The sequence below is a fragment of the Apostichopus japonicus genome, chromosome 19 (assembly GCF_037975245.1).
Source record: "Apostichopus japonicus isolate 1M-3 chromosome 19, ASM3797524v1, whole genome shotgun sequence".
Taxonomy (NCBI): Eukaryota; Metazoa; Echinodermata; class Holothuroidea; order Aspidochirotida; family Stichopodidae; genus Apostichopus; species Apostichopus japonicus.
Window position 1 is genome coordinate 6,278,990 of NC_092579.1, and position 21,135 is coordinate 6,300,124.

General features: G+C 38.6%; 1 protein-coding gene across 1 annotated transcript in view; it reads left to right on the plus strand.

Moving 5' to 3' along the window:
* LOC139960196 (heparan sulfate glucosamine 3-O-sulfotransferase 6-like) overlaps positions 1-21,135 on the plus strand; it is a 51,323-nt gene that overhangs the window by 13,976 nt on the left and 16,212 nt on the right. The window contains exon 2 of the mRNA XM_071958382.1: positions 14,352-14,864. Within this exon, the coding sequence (XP_071814483.1) occupies positions 14,352-14,864 (513 nt within the window). The remainder of the gene's footprint in view (positions 1-14,351; positions 14,865-21,135) is intronic.

A 21,135-nucleotide genomic window follows, 5' to 3' on the forward strand; every position in this document is an offset into this window, starting at 1 on the left:
AATTTTTGACATACAGCTCAGTGTACATAGGGGAGTGTTCTTTGCCATTATTACTCATCGTATGGACTCGAAAGTTTCAGTTTTGTGCCTCAAATATTAATATTGTACCAAATTGTTTTGGTGTGATTCTCTAGTGAATTTACCTCAAATATTGGAGTTACTTTTTTGCTGGCAGTGTTCAGTTGAACGACCTACTTTTTTTGGTTGCCTGGAAGTGAATAAACAGATCCAAACACTAGGCATGTACAGAGTGTGAAGGCTCATTATTTAGGGACTTTTTGTTGCCAGTGTCATTTTCGGTTGGACTGTTTGTAAGGGTCTCAGTTCTTAGCATGGTTGTGTTTTTTCACCTTGCTGACTTCTTCCAAGGAGAAGTGGAGAATAATATATTCAGATTTGCACATTAGGTCTGCTATTGGCCTTAGGGAAATCTAACTTGATTGAATAAAATATGAATTTACAATCATACTGGCATGAAAAGTTACAGCGAGAAACTACATAGAAACACTGTACACTTTTAGGAGAAATTCTGGTATGACCTTTATGATAGAAATATAATATATATTTCTTGGTAAACCGATATATATTTCTGAGGTGCATTTCCTTGGCAAGATGCAAGGGTTTTGTGGTGTTAACTGATGCATGATTGAAAGGTTTCACTCCCCTGCCACCCCCCCCCCCCCAAAATAGAGGTTTGAACCGAGATACTTTGTGCATTGAGAGAGTTGAAGTGTAATGGGTAAAGTTACTCCATTGGTTATTTCCTTTGATTCTTTCATTATCTTGGCTGTCAGTTACTCAGCTCCCTAGGGATGCTAAATGCTTACTAGCTCCCACATTAGAGTCTTGCTCATACTTGATAATGTAAGGAGGATCTGATACTGTGGGGGGGGGGTGGGATCAGCCTTCATATCGCGGATCAGACCGGATCAATGATGATCTTCTTGTTGCTGTCGGAGAGGAGCCTGACCTTGCAAGGAGGTGATCAAGATTGTATTGTTTAAGATAAACACTTGGGATCACAAGTTTTCACACCTTTCTCCAAATTATTCTTTCACCTAGCTACATCCTGCTTCAAGCCTTAAGGTTGGCTACGAGAAAATTTTTATAAAATCTCAATGAATCGATATTTTGCAGAGGAAAGGTTTCTGTTTTTTTTCCCTTTTGATGATGTTTCCCGGTAGCAGCAATATCAGTTATGAACCAAGATCTTCAGCTCTATCAAAATATATACCTAATCAAAATACCATTTAAATTCACCAAAATTTGAATCAATTAAATTCAAATTTATTTTTCTCACATTTACACAACGGTCGAAATGGATATTGATGTCTCTTTGACTTTTAATAGATCTTTACAGTCATGTGAAGCTGATCTGGCGAATACGACCTATTTCTGTTCGAGATGGAAGCTTTGGTCGGGCAGCTCCATTAAGTTTTGGAGGAGTTGAGTTTTATACCATTGGTCAACTTGAATTGTAGTAATAGTGACCGACTGTCTGTGCAATGCCATGGCGACAGAAGAAGTTGCAATACTTTCTGAAGTAATGGTCAATTTAATACTTGTCGAAGCCTACGTTATCCTACTTTTTCTGAATTAATAGTCAATTTAATACCCATCGAAGCCTACTTTTCTGAAATAATAGTCAATTTAATACATATCGAAGCCCTACGTTATGCTACTTTTCTGAAGTAATAGTCAATTTAATACTCATCAAAGCCTATGTTATTCTACTTTTCTGAAATAATAGTCAATTTAATACTCATCAAAGCCTACGTTATGCTACTTTTCTGAAGTAATAGTCAATTCAATACTTGTTGAAGCCTACGTATAAATGCTACTGTTCACATCGTATCACGTCTCTCAATTTTTAATCGTCATCATAACAACAGCGGTAGATAATACCAAGTAGACAGTTTCTTCCATTCCATTTATACATCTGAGAAATATATGAGATACAGATATTTTGTATTTATATTCGATACATCCTAATGTTTTCCTTAGCATTCCTTTAATTCCTATCACTACCAGCTGAGCCTTTGCTCCCATTTTTTACTCCGGAATCGTCTCTCTCGCCGTGTCCATTCAAAAGGTTGAAAAGAACTTCTGTGGGATTTGGAGAATTTTGGAGAAATTGGGAGGCCCTCGGGCTGTCGGGTCGAACAATGCGCACAGGATCATAACTGTATTGTGTCAACAAAAATGTAAACCTATCTCGGAGGGTGAGAAAAATAGGACTTTATAAAGGAACGTGACGTTTTTTGAGTGTAGGCACCTCGCCGACACAAGGTCGAGTCTTTTGGAGGATTTCAGAGGAGCTTAGCTTACTCGGGAGTGATATAAATATGTTTTATCCTTTGTAAGCAGTTTTCCTTTCGCTGGAACTTCATTCTGTCGAAAACAGAAAGCTGCCAACCGAGGGGACCCTGTAAGGCGGTACTCCGGCAACCTTAATTCTCATCCCTCAGGAATAATTGCCGTTAATTATCCCGAAAGTTAAGAGCTCGAGAAAAAGAGCCGTTCTTTATTCTCTACCGGATTTCGGCATCCTTTGAGAGCGGAGGAAAGCATAGCTGTATGTAAGTGAGTCATGTGAGGAAACAAAAATAATGGTCGATAACAACGGCCCTGTGAAATATTCCGACAATAACATTCAGAGTAATTAATATCTTTATAATTTCCTAAGCCTCTTGTTGACCGTATTTGTAAAGATCATTAATATGACTGTAAGGACTGTGGTAGTACTTTACTGTGGGGATCCCTTATGCGCTTCTCAATAGAATGTATAAGTGGGGAGAGTGGGGGGGGGGGAAGGTTTAGAGAACAGCTTAGCTGTGACCTTCGGGCTAAACATGTGTTGATATTTTCTCCAGTTGTGGAATGTTGCCATGGAGAGTGCATTCAAGGTACTCAGGGGCATTATGTGTGTTCATTGAGTGGGAAGACCTGTTACAAATTTGTTTCATCTGTTTTTGCCTCTCACAGAAACACATTTTGCTAGATTTTTTGATCTTTTGAGAGTGACATGTTAGACTAAGTATGAGGGGGGTTCTATTAAGTGCTAAAAGTCTTATTTGTAGTGAGAGCTAAAAATTTGTATTTTTCTAGGAAAGGGAAGGATGGATAATATCTTGATGTTCTATTTTTATAGAGAGTGGTATGAGAGAAGCCAAGTAACATGGTATTACTTTCTCTTTCTCTCAACCCACTGTTACAAGAAGATTTGACAACCAGAGGAAATTTTCACATGTATATTAAGAGTTACCAGAATGCTACTGTATACCATTGCTATACTAGAATGCTCTACAGAATGCTATACAGTTACCAGAATGCTTGCAGGAGGATCTAAAATACACACATTTCATACCTGTGGTTGTCTGCACACAACAAAAGTAATATACACTCTTTTATTATATGTCGGGTGTCTGCTGAGGACACTAATTGACCCGACTTTGTTCAAGTTAACTGTTCGCCCACTGAATAATTTGAATGGGAAAAGTAACAATAACTTGTGAATTGGGCTCCTCAACGCTTCATGAGATCTATTCATCCCCGTCTCAAATCCCTGGGAAAAAATCCACCGGACTGCACACTGTTTGACTATTATACTGTAACTATACAAGCCATGAAAGGAGATCAAGATAAACTTGTTGGTGCTGAAAAGCCCACTCATAAGCCCTCTTAAACATCCCTTTATTACCCCTCTCAAAACCCTCTACATCACTCCACAATAGAAAAAATCAAACAAAATGGTGTCTATATCGTTAAAATATCTCTGGCACAGTTACCTCTGAAATCAATTCCTGAATTTTCCTTTTAATTTTTTTTCCCCCCTTCAGAAATGGAAATAAAATTTTGAGTGGAAATGCAAGTGTTTGGTGATATAGATATAAGTTGTCTGATGTTTTCAAGTGATTCATGGAAACATGTTAACTATAGTAGATCCCTGGTCAATGGGCTCACCAGAGCTACTGTAATATGCCTTGATTTTATAGCCTCTGTCTTCCTGTTGTTAGAAAGCCTTGATATGGGTTGATACCCATGCAAATTTCTAACATGTGGACATTTTATTATGGTGCTATCACCTTACCTCTATGACTGCAATTTTGTCATTTACAAGATCCTACTCAAAACACAACTAAATGTGTAAATTTGCATGGATACCACCCGTATCAAGGCTTTCTAAAATACCAGGAGGAGAGAGAGGCTATGAAATCAAGATATATTAGCTCTGATGAGCTCATAAATATCCCTGCTCGTAGGAACTTCTTCAACAGATAATTCGCTTGGTTTATCAATTGACCAAATTTTATGGTTGAAATTGTTGAGATGGAAAATCAATATTCTCTTTCAGAAGTTTTGTAAACAGGTATGTCAAGCCAGACTATAAATGTTAACCCTCTCATTTTACTTTATTGTGTAAAGTTATGGGAATTATGAAAGTTATTAAATTGTGGAAAATATGGAAGTAATGAAGTTATAACAATAAATTACAAACATTTCAAAAGTTGATAAAGTACAACCGACAAGTAATTAGCAACAAACGGCCATAACGAGGTGATACTAAACAAGTCCAGTATACTTTATAGTGTAGAAAGATTACATACTATAGTCTGTGATGTCTGTGTGTATAAATGTCACAGGGATGGGGGGGGGGGTGGGGGGGAGACAAATGACAACTTACAGCCCACGGATGATACTGAAGTGAAACACTGTACAGGTTAATCTCTTTATTGTACAATCTGCAATGTCATTTCAAATGATGAATATTTAATTATCAAAATTTCAAAGTAGGTTTAAATTAGTTGACAAAGGAAGATGTCAACTTCTGACAAACTTGCAGGCTACATAAGGAAGGCAGGTCACATCTATAATTTTGGAAAAAAGATGCTTACACGATACAAAGCAAGACAAACACTGTAAATATGAGGAAGTGTGGGAGAAAAGTTTACAGTTTCTGAAATTATTTTCTTGCCATTTGGATGGGCATAGTCTTTGGTAGTTATAAGTTTACAACTTAGAATAATCTTTGAGAAATATTGAGGTAAATCTGTGGGATACAGAAAATGTAAATGGGTGTTTTAGCCATGCACAAGATCTCTGTCAATCCTACCGACAGGCTTGTCGTCCATTTTGATTATCGTGATTATTACACATTTCATCATTTTCTTGGAAGAGCTGAATGTAAATTATAAATGCCCGGAGGCTTGGTCTTCCCTGTCATAAGCAGTATGTTCTAACAATTATTTATGGTTGAATGCTGTCATGAAGTTTTACCCTCAGCCTGAACTTTCTGTATGTAATGATGAGTTGTGCAGGGTTTTTAGATCAAGTTTAACATGATAAAAGAAGAAATTACAGAAAAACAAGACCAAAAAAAAAATAAAAAGGATGAGAACTACAAAAGGTTGACTAAAATTATTGGGAAATAATGGAAACTTCTGTCTCTCTGTGATAATCAGCTCTGTGGTGATTCCCTTTCAACATGTCTGCCGGTTACATATTCATATTTCCTGGGGTCACACCATTAAATCAGTAGGGGTTAGTACGGTTACATCTTCATATTTCCTGGGGTCACACCATTAAATCAGTAGGGGGTAATACGGTTACATAGATCTTCATATTTCCTGGGGTCACACCATTAAATCAGTAGGGGTTAGTACATTTTATTATAGGGGGTAACCCTGCGGGGCATCTGTAAACAGCAGGCTTTTCGATTACATGAGCGATTTGATGAAGGGGTCGACTATTTTACCAGCTGGCGAAACACATTTTGTAGTTTTAAGGAGGTTATTTAATTGTGCCGCAAGCCATCTCCACGTAAAATTTTGAGCGCCCTTCAGCAAAAAAGACTAAATTTGCACTCTGCCATATTTCTTGTGCAAATGTGTGTGTGGTGGACCAATGGTATTTTGAGTGTACACATATGTCTTAGCCTTTAATCTGTTGTGCAGCTTGGCTTGACTGTTATATGTAGTGTGCTTAATATATTAAAAAGGTTCTTTGGTAGGGCTAGACCCACAGGTTTGTGGTATAAATGTTTTTCAACAGATTCCCACAGTCATTTTATTTGTATTTAAGCTTTTCTACATTGAGATTCATGCATGGCTTTTAGCTTTTGAATTTTGACTCAGTGCATAAAAAGTTTTTTTACAATCCCTCCATTAATCCTGGTTTAGAAATTGAAAACACAGCTTTCAAGAGTGTAATACAACATTCATCTCCTTCGATGTTGTTAAAATTTGACTGATATCATCCTTCCAGGTGCAATGTTGTCACACTAGAGTGACAGGGTTGTGGTTATTTTTAGGTATACCATTTGTCTTTATCTTCCCACTGTAGTAAGTTCAAGGCAAAAACACAGAGACCTCTGTAATTTTGTGTTGGGTTGTATTTTACAGTACTACCTTTGTGACGAAATTCCAAAGTTTTTAGAGCTGTTTTTGTTTATTTGTTGGGCTTTACCTTTGCGTCCAAATGCAGAGGTCCTTTATAGAGCAGCAGCTTGTGTTAGAATGTACAGTATCTTGTACAGGTAACTTTGCGTCACACACAATTTTTATGTAAGGTTTGCATTATTATTTTGGAAAGCTGGATATATTTTCTTTGTCTTATTTTTTCATCATTCCTGGTGCTATTTTGGTGGACTATATTTCATAAACCTTACCCTTTTCTTAAAAAGCATTGAAGACTCACCCCAAACCGCATGCGGCCATCTGAAAAAGCTTGCAAGTGAAGTTTTTTTCTTGTCGCTACAATATGCAGACAGTAATGAAAAGTGATACCTTGTTACCAGGGTTATAGCTAGGAGATTGTGAGTGCTGGTTAAATAAATTTGCGGAGCGTAGCGAGCGAAGCTCTCGCATCTCACGGCCGGGGGTCCAGGGGCCCGCTTAAGGGCCCCTGGTGGGGTCCAGGGGCAACGCCCCGGTGGGGGTCGAGGGGGCGAAGCTACTTTTCAGATTTACAATTGGTAAATAACAGAAAAAGGTGACGTTATTATCATGTTTTACGGCAAGGGAAAGATAAAATTTGTTACTTTTGTTGTATTTCACAAGCATTTTACTATTTTTTTTTGTGCCGGCCAGTGGACTGTTTATTCACTTCCAATGCCGGCTGGCAGGCGTGAGTGGCGGTTACCACCGGCCGCCGCCGGCCGGCGTGGCTATAACCCTGCTTGTTACCTTTAGCTGGACCTGAGATGTCCATCGCTGCTATGTACACTGTGTTGTGGGCATTGACCGTAGCTGTATGTATTGAATGTACACTCTAGAGTGTCTAATTAATGATGGTAGCAAGCTGTGTGTGTATTTTCTGGGATCGATGGTGGTGTCTAACACTTCTGTTACACCTCATTCGAAACTAGGTCAGATTACCGGCATCAGACATTTCTTTTTGCGCGAGTCTTCACACCCTTTTAAGGTAAGGTAGAGTTTTGATAATCAGGAGAATATAACAAACTTCAATACACAAAATGCAAGCTATGAGTAGCCTTTGACATGGTGATGCACTTTAACACCTGACAGAGGGTGGTACATTTGGAAAAGCAAGAGATAGGATGTTCCTGGTAAATCACGTAACCTGAGGGGAAAGATGTAACCATTGTCATAAAGAGAAACGCAGTTCTCTTTCATCCTGTGTGAAGTATGATTTATGATTGACAGCTCCCCCACTCTGTCAAATCAACAAGATATTAAAAACAACACTTACACTGTTCCACGTAATGTTTTAGTTCGTCGTAGCTTTATACATAGTGCCAAATACCTGAAACAGGTTTTGTAAAATTTGATTTTACTGCTTATAATCACCAGGGGATATGTACATGTTGGATGCTTCCACTCTTTATGAGGTATACAGTCTGCGCATGTTTAAAGAGACTGTAATGTGAATGTTTAAAGAGAAGAAAATACATTTTCTGAATAATGTTTGATGGTTGGAACATTCAGAAAAGACTATCTTGCTCAATTTATGTTACCATGACAACTTGTGAATAAGAATTTTTACAAAATGAATACTGTGTCAATGATGGAATTAAATATTCCAAAACTGCCTATAAAGAAAAACTGCACGGTGTGTTGCAAAAACTCAAACAGTTTATGGTGGATTAACTTCATATTTGGAACGTGGATCCGTCTTAATGAGTGCAAGAATCTTATTCTTTTCTGTGATGTTCAATGGTCATTTGGGGTCACCAGAGGTCAAAGTCTGAAAACTTGTAAATGTGGTCACTCAAAAAGTACATCTTTGTTGAACTTCATACATGGTGTGCAGATCCAGCATGATGCATACAAGACACTATTAAAATTGGTAGAAGTCAAAGGTCATTTTCGGTGAACATTTAAGTCAAAGTCTGAAAATCTTGTAAACACGATCTCAGGAAGTACATCTTTCTTGAACGTCTTATGTAGTATGTAGATCAGCTTGGTGATCGAGTGCAAGAACCATATGAAATTTGTAGAGGTCAAAGGGCGCATGAGGTCAACATATGTCAAAAGTCTGAAAACCTTTTAAATATGATAATTCCAAGTTCACAGTACAATTAATCTGTGAACTTAGTTTGGTCAAAGTCAGTTCAGTTAGTTAAGTCAAGGGGCTGTATACAATAGGTCTTCAACAAAACATACAGTCATCCAGGAATGAATTATGCTTCAAAGAGTTGATAGTTTTGCAGTAAAGCTGGCCTTATCAGTTTGCCCTCTGAGCTTCAATGGGTCAACAGGTTATCTCAATTTTATTCAACATTGGCGACTTTCCCTGTGATTTACACTGGACGACTTTTACTTTGGCAGTGAGTTGTGAAAATATTTCACAGTGTATAAACAATGTCATGTAACTCTCATTCATTTAATAATAATAATTAAAGGGATGGTTGGTTGATTTCCTAGATCAAACTTGGTAAATGAAAATGGCCTTTTATTCATACATAGATGTGTCTATATTTCACATAGGGAGACTGTTCTTTCTGGATATTGAAACATTTTGGAAAAAAAATTCTGTACTGTAAAATCCTTAACAGTGAATTAAATGGTTGATGCCCGCCCACAAGGGAGTGATGCACATAAAAGCTGGAAATATGCGATCTCTTCTGGTAACTCACTTGTCAGTTATTTGGAATTTTGAGTAAATTGTATGACAAGAAATCACAACAGCCAACCTGCTTTCTGGTTAGCATATCAGTCAATTCGCCTGTCATCAGGTAGTCACTTTAAACTTCCATTCCCAAAGGAGGTCCTTTTAGGTGTAGAAATGTTTTATTTTGGGATCCCTGGCCATAATTTATTCCTAAAATATGATTTGTGACTTTGAGGACTCATGGAATGTGCTGTGTAAACAAGTTTTGAGAATGTTGTGTTGTAAGTCTAGGATACCTGTCTACATACATATATATAAAGTATGTGACTGCATACATGTAGGTATTGAACATTATCAGTTGTATGTACACCCTTTGGTTGTTACTCTCCCGCAGTTTTTGCCAAATGTAGGTGTCACTCAATTTAATTATTAATTTTGATGATAATTTGAATTTTATTTGAATTAGTCAAAGCATAAAGAGGTGCTCTTGGACAACTTGTTTACCAAAGAAATGTTTCTCAAGTAATTCCGGTAAGTTTTAAACCCTTTTCTGTCACCTAGAGATTTCTTCACATTTTTATAATTTTCCATGTTCTCAAAAAATGAACAAAGCGTTCTCACAGAAAGTTCCAAATTGTGTGTTATGATCATCTTTGACTAGAATTTGGACTAGTAAAGTCAATGATATGGAAAAGCAGGTTCCTCTGAGCAGCAATGAGTTTATATATGAGGCCATATAAACACCTGTAGCACAATTTCAAAGCCCCTCAGGTCCCATCCTCTTGCCCCCTCCCCCTACCCCCCTAATCTTAGTCCTGTGTCCCTGGGATGTTAGTTATTGCATAAACTTGCATAGCATCAAAACTGTACCAACAACATGGGTACAACTTATTAAATGGAAGTTGTAAAATAACTCTCTTAAATGTCACTTTAAGTTAGGCAACTATTGCCCTCATTTTCTGGCTGGCTGGCAGTCAGCCATTCAGGGAAGCAAAATTGGTCACATCCAAATTTCATTAATCTGCTTCCACTGACCCCTTTAAAGTATTTAACCTCCTGTAGACTTTTGGTAATCATTTCAAGTTTCTTATTGGAATTCAAAAAAGTGATGGATTACAAGCAAAGTATGAAATTTCCTTGCAAAAATAACAGGAGGTTTGAGCAATATTTTTAGATCTATGACTAAACTGGGAAACGATAAAAATATCAACATTTCTGTCAATTCTGATTTGGTGAGAGTTTTAGGGTTATAACCTTTATACTCTTTGTGATGCAACCCTTCTGTCAACCTCTTAAAAAAGTATGGCAGTGAAAGGTATATTTAATTGTTTTTACATATTCAGCTATCATTTTACCTTAAAGGAGAAATGCACCCAACACATCATCTTTAAATATCAAAGGGAAAGCATGTCCAACTGTCATCTGTGTCTTAAAGGGGAGGCACACTCAACTGTCATCTGTCTTAAAGGGGAAGTTCAATCTACTATCATCTCTATGTTAAAGGGGAATTAACACAACGATTCACCTCTATGTTAAAGGGAAAGCGCCCAACTGTCATCTCTCTCTCTTAAAGGGAAAGAACACCCAATCATAAAATCAACCTTTAAGGGTAAGGACACCCAGACCATCATCTGTACCTTAAAGGGAAAGCACACCCAACCACCATCTCTACTGTTAAGGCAGAGCACAAGGAATACATCAACCGTTCTGTAACCAAGACTAATCGATAAAAAAAATCCCTTTTCAACTTTCAGCTATATACTATGCCAAATTGTGCAAAATAAAAAACCTTTTTATATTCTAGTGTTATAGATTTTTTGGTTGCTACAGCCAAAGTTTGATTCGATATCAGAAGTGTTGTCCTTTACTTTCATTTTAATATTGCAGACAGCTTTTCAAATTGTATTGTATTGTATTGTATTGTTGTTGATCCTGTATTATATTTTGACCTTGTTTCTGTTTAGGTCAGACATGCTCCATTATCCGTGTTGGTTGATTTCAGATGACACAGATACTATTGTATTCACTAGACAACAATAGAACTTGGGTGTATTATATTGTAAAGAGATTTTAGAGCTGTGTTACAGCAAGACTTAACTATAGAAGTTGTTTAATAGTACTTACAGACTGAGCGTTTTAGACACAGTGAGTTGTCCATTTAGATTTCGATAGATGTATGTACAGAGCTATTATCATACTGTACAGACCTCTACAAACTGGTATGAATATTGTTTTGTAGGAGGTGAGGATATTTTGTGGGGTCATAAACTGTGAAAGAGGGGCTGCTTTAGCTTTTTATTTACTTGCAATTGAGCAGCAAAAGAAATGAAAAGGGAAATAACACAGTATGCATCCTCTATGTTATCACCTTAACCCCTTTCACATTCCCCAATGGTACGATCCCATGAAAAGACAACAGAGAAAATTAATGGCAAAAAATGGTATGCATTTCTAACATAAACACTTAAAATTGATTTCATCCATAGTAATGCTTAATCGACTCTGTCGGAACGTTCGGTACTTTCCATTAACGTTTATCCAGGTGCATAAGTATCAGGGATTTAAAATTTAAGGGAGCTGGAGAGGTGATTATAGTATTTATAACGTTCTGAAGTGTATAGCTCTTCCAGCTGTAGACAGATACGCATGTATATGTCATAGGCCCGGCATAGATGTGAGCTATTAACACATTCTTTGATAGCGATGGTATTTTTCCATGGAGGAGGAAGGCGAAGCTGTTGATATGATAGATTCCTCCACTCTTGTTTTGACATCAGTTATCCAAAAATTTAGGACCTCCTTCATTGTAAGAAGACATCCGTTGTCATCATCGCCATGACCACACCGCTGCACCTGAATAAATACCAGGGCTGCTAGCTAGAACAATAAATGTCCCAGAAAACTATACCTTGAAATTAGAAAAGGTTTGTTCCGTATGCCCTCAAGACATGGAGAGGAAGAACCTTGCATTTGGGATATGAAAGCTAGGGTTGTATCAACTGAATTTTTTTTACACTGTCATAGAAATGGTACGTTCCCTATAAACACCTTGTGTTACATTGAAAAATTGGTACAAGTAAAGGATAAATCTTTGGAATATTTCTCCAGATGCAACCACTACTGGAGGAACAATTATGTTCATTGGCCTGTAGCAAGGATGATGACACTTTCAAAACTCTTGGTTTGAAGTTCAGTAAAAGTGTCACAACCTCTGATCCATGTGAATGGATGAGGTACATCTTACTATTCCCATAGAGGCTACAACCCTGTATTTAAAGCTCAAACCAAGAGTAGTTAACTGTTTATATACCAGATTGAGCTCTCTTTTTTCTTCTATTGTGGACTTTCTGGTTCGTTTTGAAATTAAAAGAAATATCCAGAAGGAGATTGATTGTTTTAGTTAAAAGTGAAACAACATCTCAGAATTCCTTTTGTTACATTTGATGGAAACAGGTTTGGGTTACAAATCCTTAATACTGACATTCTTATCTCGTCATGGATGCACAGAATTCTCTTTGTCTCCTCTTTCATTGAAATACAATTTAATATTTTGCATACATGTAGCATGTTGCTATGGGAACCAGTTTTATGTATAACTTGGTCACTGATGTCGCCTGCAGTGTGTGTAACCCTTAACTGATAGAATATCGCCTGGAATAACATCTACCTGTCTTCTATGAACATTGATCATCTAAATGGTTGGGACAAGGACGTCAGAAGCAGCTGTTGTTGCCTAATTTTATGTACGTCGTTTTAGCCAATAATTAAGCTATCATTCTGTAGGTGAACCCTTGTTAGCTTTATAGTTCATTTCTGGGCATACCAATATACCTGTATATATACCTATAATATACCTATAATTTTATCTTTAATAAATGTTGACTTTTCTTCGAACCCCAAGTTATCATTCAGAGTAGCATTAAGATAAACAAAACTATTCCGCCCTTTCCACCTCCCCTTTCTTCACTTCCCCTCTCTTTTCCCCTTCCCAAAAAAATTAAAACAGTAAGACAGAGATAATTTATCGGCTCCATAATGTAGAGGATGTCTTTGTCTCGGTGACAAAATATTGCTAATTATTCGATATCTATAAGACCTATTTTTCAAAATGTCTGTCGAGTGCGATGCGTCAGCTCGGTTCCGTACGTATGCGCATGTCAGGAAAGATAATTCGGATATTGGGTTCTAAACCGCCACCAGCTCCAAGCAGATTTCTGGAAAAGCATGTCGCCGAGATCCGGTGTAGACTTTATATTTTGTACAGGTCTTGCTCCTTTTGACAGAAGTGCTGCCTCTTTCCCCAGAGGGTGACTCCTCTAAGGGTTGATGAGTCATCTTCTAGGATGCATGTAGATTCTTCATCAAATTCATCAACATCTCAGGTTCCTCCCTCCTTCCACCTACAGCAATTTGTCTTTCTAGCTTTGGAACTCTTTGAATTTCATTCATTTTAAATTATGTGCAAAAAATTTTGTTTGAGCATTTTTTTTCCTTTTTTGGAGGGTAATAACATCCTCCCGGCATCACCACGGCGATCGCATGATTAATTCAGCTGATTAAAAAACTGAAAAATTCAACTGTCCTAAGGAACAACTGATATTGTTTGGGGTACTGCAATTGAGGAGGCCAGGATTCCTATAACAGGATTCGCCTTTGCATTTTGCTTCATGTGTATTACTGAAGTCATAGTTGGATGTTAGCGTGTACATTTGTCGTTTGAATTATTGGGTGTGGTGCTCATAGTGCATTGTAACAGTCCTTTTTTTCTGTCAATCGAGAACAGACTGGCAATCTGGCAAATGTAATATTTTCCGTAAGGAAACCTTTAGATTCCTAACAGATTCCCTCCCCACCCCCTCACTGCATTTTTACTTGCACTTCTGGTTGCTGTCATGAACTTCTATATTTTGACCAGGATATTTGACTTCCCTCCTCGCTTACCTGTCTCCCCACAACCTTAGCACTCTTGTCCTACCTTGCCTGGAGTGAACTGGTGCCCTCTATGACCGACCCCTCCGGTCAATGCCCTTACGTCTCATTCTACCACCCAAAGTGCCTACATTGTTGGCTGTTATGTGTGGATTCATATTCGACTTAAATCGAAAATGTAATATTTCCAGAAGGAAACCTTCAGATTCCTTAAAGATTCCCTCCCCGCCCCCTCACTGCCGATTTACTTTGCACTTCTGGTTGCTGTCATAAAGTGATAAATTTGACCAGGGTATTTTATTGCCCTCCTCTCTTACCTGTCTCTCATCTTCTTTTGTTTCTCAACACAGTGCTTGTAGGATGGATCTTAAGAACATGATTTGGCGATTCCGAAGGAAGGCATTGTTCGCGGGAGTCTCGTGCTTCATATTCTTGATTTTTTACGTGGAGACTTACACAGATTCTAAGCCATCTCATAAACATGGACTGAGCCCTTCGGAAAGACTCGTTTACAACAGAAGAATATCAGACCTCAGGTTTAACAGTTCCATCGAACTCGGCTGGGATGAACTCTTGGACAGACAGAGGTCGAAGAGTAGACTAGTCCAGGGTGCAGAGACGGTATCTAGCAGCTTAGACAGCGAAGATTCCAACGAGAGACACGGTAAAAAAGGTTTAAAACGGGGTCACAAGAGATCTCCAGACTTTGTGAAACGGTTACCCCAAGCAATAATTATTGGTGTCAAAAAGAGTGGCACCAGGGCCCTCTTGGAATATCTGAGGCTTCACCCCAAGATAGTGGCGCCAGGGCCGGAGGTGCATTTCTTTGATAAGTCCTACGAGGAAGGACTGAATTGGTACAGGTAGGTCTGACTTTTGTATGGAAATTTTGCAGAAGTAGTGTGACAGAGATTTTGGAGGGGGGAGAGGTTTGGTGGGTGGGGAAGGAGGTCGTGGGGGGAAGTAGAAGAAGGGAATGGGTGGCACTTATTGTTGTCTTGCCCTTGAGACTATGTAGGTATGTACTGTGTGTTGTTTTGCATATATAGATCCTGGGCATTCATAGAAAGTTTATGCGAGCATTTCATTATCGGGTCAGCACAGAAGGTTACCATGCAGGCCTGAATAAAAGTGCTTACAAAAGTATGCGACTTTACTGCAGAAAATGTACAATGGAACACTAACAAATGGTACAGTGGAACACTAACAAACAGTACTGTGGAACACTAACAAACAGTACAGTGGAACACTAACAAACAGTACAGTGGAACACTAACAAACAGTACAGTGGAACACTAACAAACAGTACCGTAGAACACTTACAAACAGAACAGTGGAACACTAACAAACAGTACCGTGGAACACTAATAAAGAGAACTGTGGAACACTTACAAACAGTACACTGGAATACTAACAAACAGTACAGTGGAACACTAACAAACAGTACAGTGGAACACTAACAAACAGTACCGTGGAACACTAACAAACAGTAATGTATCATGTCAGTAAACTATGATAGTTGCATCTGAAATCCTTCCATTCAATTTATTCAGTTGGTTACTGAATTAAAGACATATTGAACTATATGCAGTACTCTGGTCCCTCAAGTTGCAGTGCTCTCTGTTGCACAGTTGATGTTTGTGATGCTGAGAACTCATCATTTACTTCACTCCTTACCTACCTGTCTCCGTTACCTAGATGCACTCCAGCTATATATACCCTAGCCTAATAATTGGGAACATTCTTGCCCTGTGCTCCCAATGACCCTATCTAAAGTCACTATCATCCTCCTTCTCCTGAAGCTTCCAATCTGAAGTCTATCACCCATGTTTATGTCAGGAACTTTCAACCTTCGTTTTCATGCCTGGTTTTAATTTCTTTTCATGCCTGGTTTTAATTTCTTAGTGTCCACTACTTGCAATTCAGGAAGAAGTTACTGAGCAACTAGTCACTGCTTATTATTAAAGTATCCTTGAATTTTCCATGTCCCTCAAGATGCCTGTGCTCTCTGTCGCACGGTTGATGTTTTGTGATGCTGAGACCTCATATTCTTCATTAGAGAAATGAAACTTCATAATACCTGGAATGTAAATCTTCATATAACACTTGGAATGCAATCTTTGTCCCGTGTTTGCTCTCTGCGATGATGATTCTGTATGATTACACGTTAATGGGATACTTGATCGTTAGAAACCGGTGTGAGTTGTATACATGAACACGTCTTCACTACGTTGACAAGCCTTCTCTGAAACACCTTTCAAAGTAACGACTGGGGTGTATGGGAGATGATGACGTTGATTCATCATTGTCAGATCTTATCGCTGCTCGCAAATTTCCCCCCGGCTCTCGTAATCTGGTCTCTACTGTCCCAGAGATTGACATCGTATGAGAACTTTTTTACCCTGCTGGGTTAATTGAGAAATATTGAAGGCTTTGTTTATCACATGTTGAGGGGAAAAGGCATATTTGACATCTTCAGAAATGTTTAATGACTGGAAGAAGATGGTACAGTGCTCGCTGTCAATCGATCGTTGACATAAAATTCTCACATTCAGAATTGCTGCTTTTGTTATTGCTGACATCAACGCCAGCTAATTACGGCGCTGTTTGGAAGTGACTCTCTCAGATCCGACATATGTTTGCAGTCAGCAACTGATAGAGGGGACATAAAAGCTTAAATCTATTACAGTATACAGTATGGACATGACTCAAAGTGTCAACTTAATTGTGTTCACATGCTTACAGTGACCTTTATACCTGTAATGTTTTGAAGCGAGAGGACAATGTGACCCATCTCACATGTGAACGTTCAAAGATAGAGATTTGTCAGTTTCGGCCATATTTGTTAGAGCCGTTAATTAGTTGTTTCAGAGTTCCAAGGCCTACTACACTTTAAGACTCAGTATTCAAGCTCGATGTGAAGGTTATATCACTTGTAAGCATTCATTTATTTTATTCCTGGGAGTAGGATTTGGATGGGACGATGCAGGTAGGGAGACCTTTGTATTACAGTAATGCAGTCTAAAAGTTCTAAATGTCCACCTACCGTGTTTATCTGGTCTATATCATGAAGTCGCATACTCTTCAATCTAGACAGTTACTACCCTAGGATAACTAATAATTTGGAGATTGTGTCTCAGTCTCACCCCCCCCCCCAAAAAAAAAATCATCAAAATTTGGCATTTTCTTTAAATTTGGAATACTAAACATCAGATTTCAACTCTGGCTGTATATTTGCATCCTCCGAACAGTTACTCTCCATTTGGCCATTTTTGCAATTCAAATGATATCTTGTGATTTATTTACTAAGAGTCAGTTATACCTTGCAATTCTGCTAAGCATTACAGCCCTCATCCTTCTTCACCATACAGTATATGCCCATATTTCCAGAAGGTTCAATGAAACAGCAACAATTTTCCCACATCCAGATCACTCTGCCTTTACAACAGTTTAATTAAAACCCAGTCTGTCAGGCCATTCAACTTTGTCCAGCTTGCCCTTTGCAAAATGCAAGAGGGAATAAAAGAGAAGACTTGACCCTTGGTCATTTTTAAGCCAGTATCTTTCCCTTTGTGCAAACAGATTTTCCATTCTCCCAGATTTAAGTGTGGTCTGGGATCCTTTATAATTGAAAAGAGTTAAAAGAGGGGGGGGGGGGGGAGTCATTACTACTTTGAATTCAAGTGTATGGTATCAATCAATATTTATATTTAAAATAACAGTGCCATGGGAGAAAGAGGTAAGAGTTTGAACCTAAAGATTGTACATACTGATACTGTTAACAGATCTGTGTGTGGTTGGTGTAATGGTGGGTAGTGTACCTAACAGATCTGTGTGTGGTTGGTGGAATGGTGGGTAGTGTACCTAACAGATCTGTGTGTGATTGGTATAATGGTGGGTAGTGTACCTAACAGATCTGTGTGTGGTTGGTGTAATGGTAGGTAGTGTACCTGCAGTAATGGTATAGTAAAATGCGATCTTTGTTAGTATTTTTTGTGCAATATTTTGTGGTATTTATAGCTCTGAATCAAGTTGTGTACTGTTTGAATATTTTTTGTTACATATGGGTGTTATAATTCCTTGTTCCTCAAAAAAAGGTGGGGAAGGGGATGGGAGGAGAAGGGAAGGGGAGGTGGTGTGGTGTGGAGGAAGAAAAGAACCTTGTGTGCACTATTTCCGTAAATGTTCCCATATCAAATGTGGCAAAGAAAAGAGAATGACTCTGCCTCATTTACACAAACCTATATTCTCAAACCTTCTGCACTCTCTTGTTCCGAGGTTGACTTTCTAGAGCCATCTGGTAGCCTTTTGGTACACAGAGACCATCCACTTCCTGTCTTCTACTCTGTCCACTTTTAAGTGTCTACAAATTCATAATTCACAGAACGTACTCCCTCACCTCATATGACCTCATGCATTAGCATATTTACCTCGCTCTAGCATCTGGCAATTGTTTGTGTGTGTATATGGCCATAGGATGATACAGATTGATAACGGTTATCAAGAGTGATAAGAAGAGGGATGCCTGCACGAGAGGCTGGCAATTGCTAGATGCTAGAGCGAGGTAAGTACGGTAATGCATGAGGTCATATGAGGTGAGTACGTCGCTCATTAATTTACAAACCAGGTAAGCAGTGGCGGAGCGTCCATACAGTCAGGGGGGGGCGGATGCCCCCCCTGATGGACTCAAATGTACTGTTGGCGCCCTTTTCAGCTTTTTACCACTTTTTACTTATTCACGATTATTGACTTTTTTATTGCGCTTGCATCTACCTTTTGACATTTGTCACATTATCTGCAAATAAGCAAGGCCCGGAAAGGGTAATTTCCGGTGATCTAGGGAGCATCTTTACTCAAAAAATTTCTGTACACTCCGCGCCAACCTGTGGTGGCGCTCTGCTTAGATAGTGTCGAAAGCGCCCCTACAGACCATTCTTGCCCTCCCCCTGACCAATACCCCTAGCTCCGCCACTGCAGGTAAGGTTTGGGGAATCTTTGGATTATGTCTAACCTTGCTCTTATCTTGGTTTCATGTATATGCAGTGGATGGAGCACATACTCCTCCAACCGCCCTATATAACAGAGAGGAGCTGCCACTTTCCTCCTATAAATAATGGTTATTTCCAGACAAACAACATTCTTTTATCTGCACAGTGAACTTGATACACTGCATCCTGCTTCCTCAGTTCTGTTGGTCTTTCTCCCTCAATCCAGGTGACAAATTTATGGATTTGTTATTATCTGAGTTGTCTTTTCTTCCCCTGTCAATGTCTCAGAATTCTATAAAGATAAATTAATCCTGAAATTTGAACTTCAGATTCATAAATCAGAAAGTATTTTCTCCAGAAAGTCCAAGGAGTCTGGAAACAATTTCTCTGTTTTTACAGTCAGTTTCATCAATTTTGACTGATTTATATGTCAGTATAATCTCTGGTGACAAAGGTACAAGGTTAGAGGTCAGAAGAGCTTGTTGGGATAAATTTAAGGTTTGCCTTAAAAAAAATATAAAAAAAAGTAAAGAAGGAATAAAAAAACAACAACAACATAAAAAAATGGAAAAGAAATATAAAAGAGAGTATGTTTTTATTACCTCTACTGTGGTGGAAGGTAGCCTAAGGTTACATGTTGTTCTACCCAAAAAATAGATTGATTACAGAGAAGTTGACATTTTATGAAGACTTTCAATTGGGCAGTATTCTCACCATGGGGAGTGAAGAAAAGTTTCTTCTGAATGAGTTGTGCAGTAAATATTTAGGTTTGAAAAGAGGTGGAGGGAAGGTGGGGGGGTGGGGAAGGGGTCACAGGGGACTACAGCTTGGGCAGGAGGAGCTGGGTCAATTACATGGCTGGAAATATCCTGGGTATGGAATAATATAGTCTCATCATAGGCGTAGGAGCCCAATTTGATTTGGGGAGGGGGCTGTAACGGCTTGCCCGAAAAAAAAATATTACCAAAATTTTTCGCGTGCATAAACATGTTAATGTGCATATCATATAGGCATGCGTCGGTTATTACATCGCATACCAATAACATACAATCATTTGCCGTGTTATTACCCTTACATATTGGTTATAATTATTGGGAAAGTAGTTACAATAATAATGATCATAATAATATCAGTTTAACCATTGAAAAACACATAGCAAATTATTTTTCTTTCAGTAGGTGCCCGAAAAATTCTCAGCATATTGCCCGAATTTTCACACAAATTTTTGGTTGGGGGGCTGCAGCCCCCAGCCCCCCTCGCCTCCTACACCTATGAGTCTCATAATGGGAAGGGAGGGGCAGGGGAGGGAGGCCTAGTAACATGATTGTTCCCAGGTATAAACTGGTTCTCAATACTCCTAATGCCAGAGGGAGGAAAAAAGTCTCCCTCCTTTAGCAGCACAGCATTTTACATTAAGTGATACACCTTTACTTTGCCTATTTTCTGATTTTGCAATGTCTCTTCAGTGTTTTTGGGAATCTTTGTTGCTCTATATAGTGGTTGGGTTTCTTGACCTGGATCCTACCAGTACTCTTCTACTGTACCCTTTGTCACACACAAGGCAGTTCATTTTGGCACATCCTTTCCACAAATTAAAATCAGAGAAAAAATAAGCAACTGTCACTTGCTTTTACAGATTTTTTTTCAGGGCCACTTATTCCTCGATTCTAATTTCTTCCTGTGCCTTTATGTTGTTCAGTGAAACTATATCTATAGAATAAACTTGACATCCATGCTGAAGCCATGGCAAGCATTCTGGTGTTTGGTAATAAGTGAAATTGCTATTTTTTGCAAGATGAAACCGAACTGTGCTTTTTACATTTCAACACGAGGCGATGCGAACTCAAAAGTGCAGCATGCCGCAGCAACTCCTGAATCGAATTCTCCAAGGTTGTTGACAAATGAAAAACACGAAAACATCGCTGTACTCTTTCCAACCTTCATGAACGCAGCTATGCAATTATCTCGTTCTCGACACACATGGAAAAAGCATTAATAATGAAACCAAAGGGCAAAGTAGTCATTTTTGGTTCCTTGCTTTAGCAAAAGGAACCTATGCAGTCAGGTTGGCGTGTGTGTGTATGTATGTATGTGTGTATGTGTGTGTGTGTGTCTGTGACACTTGCTTGGGTACGCTCTATCTCAA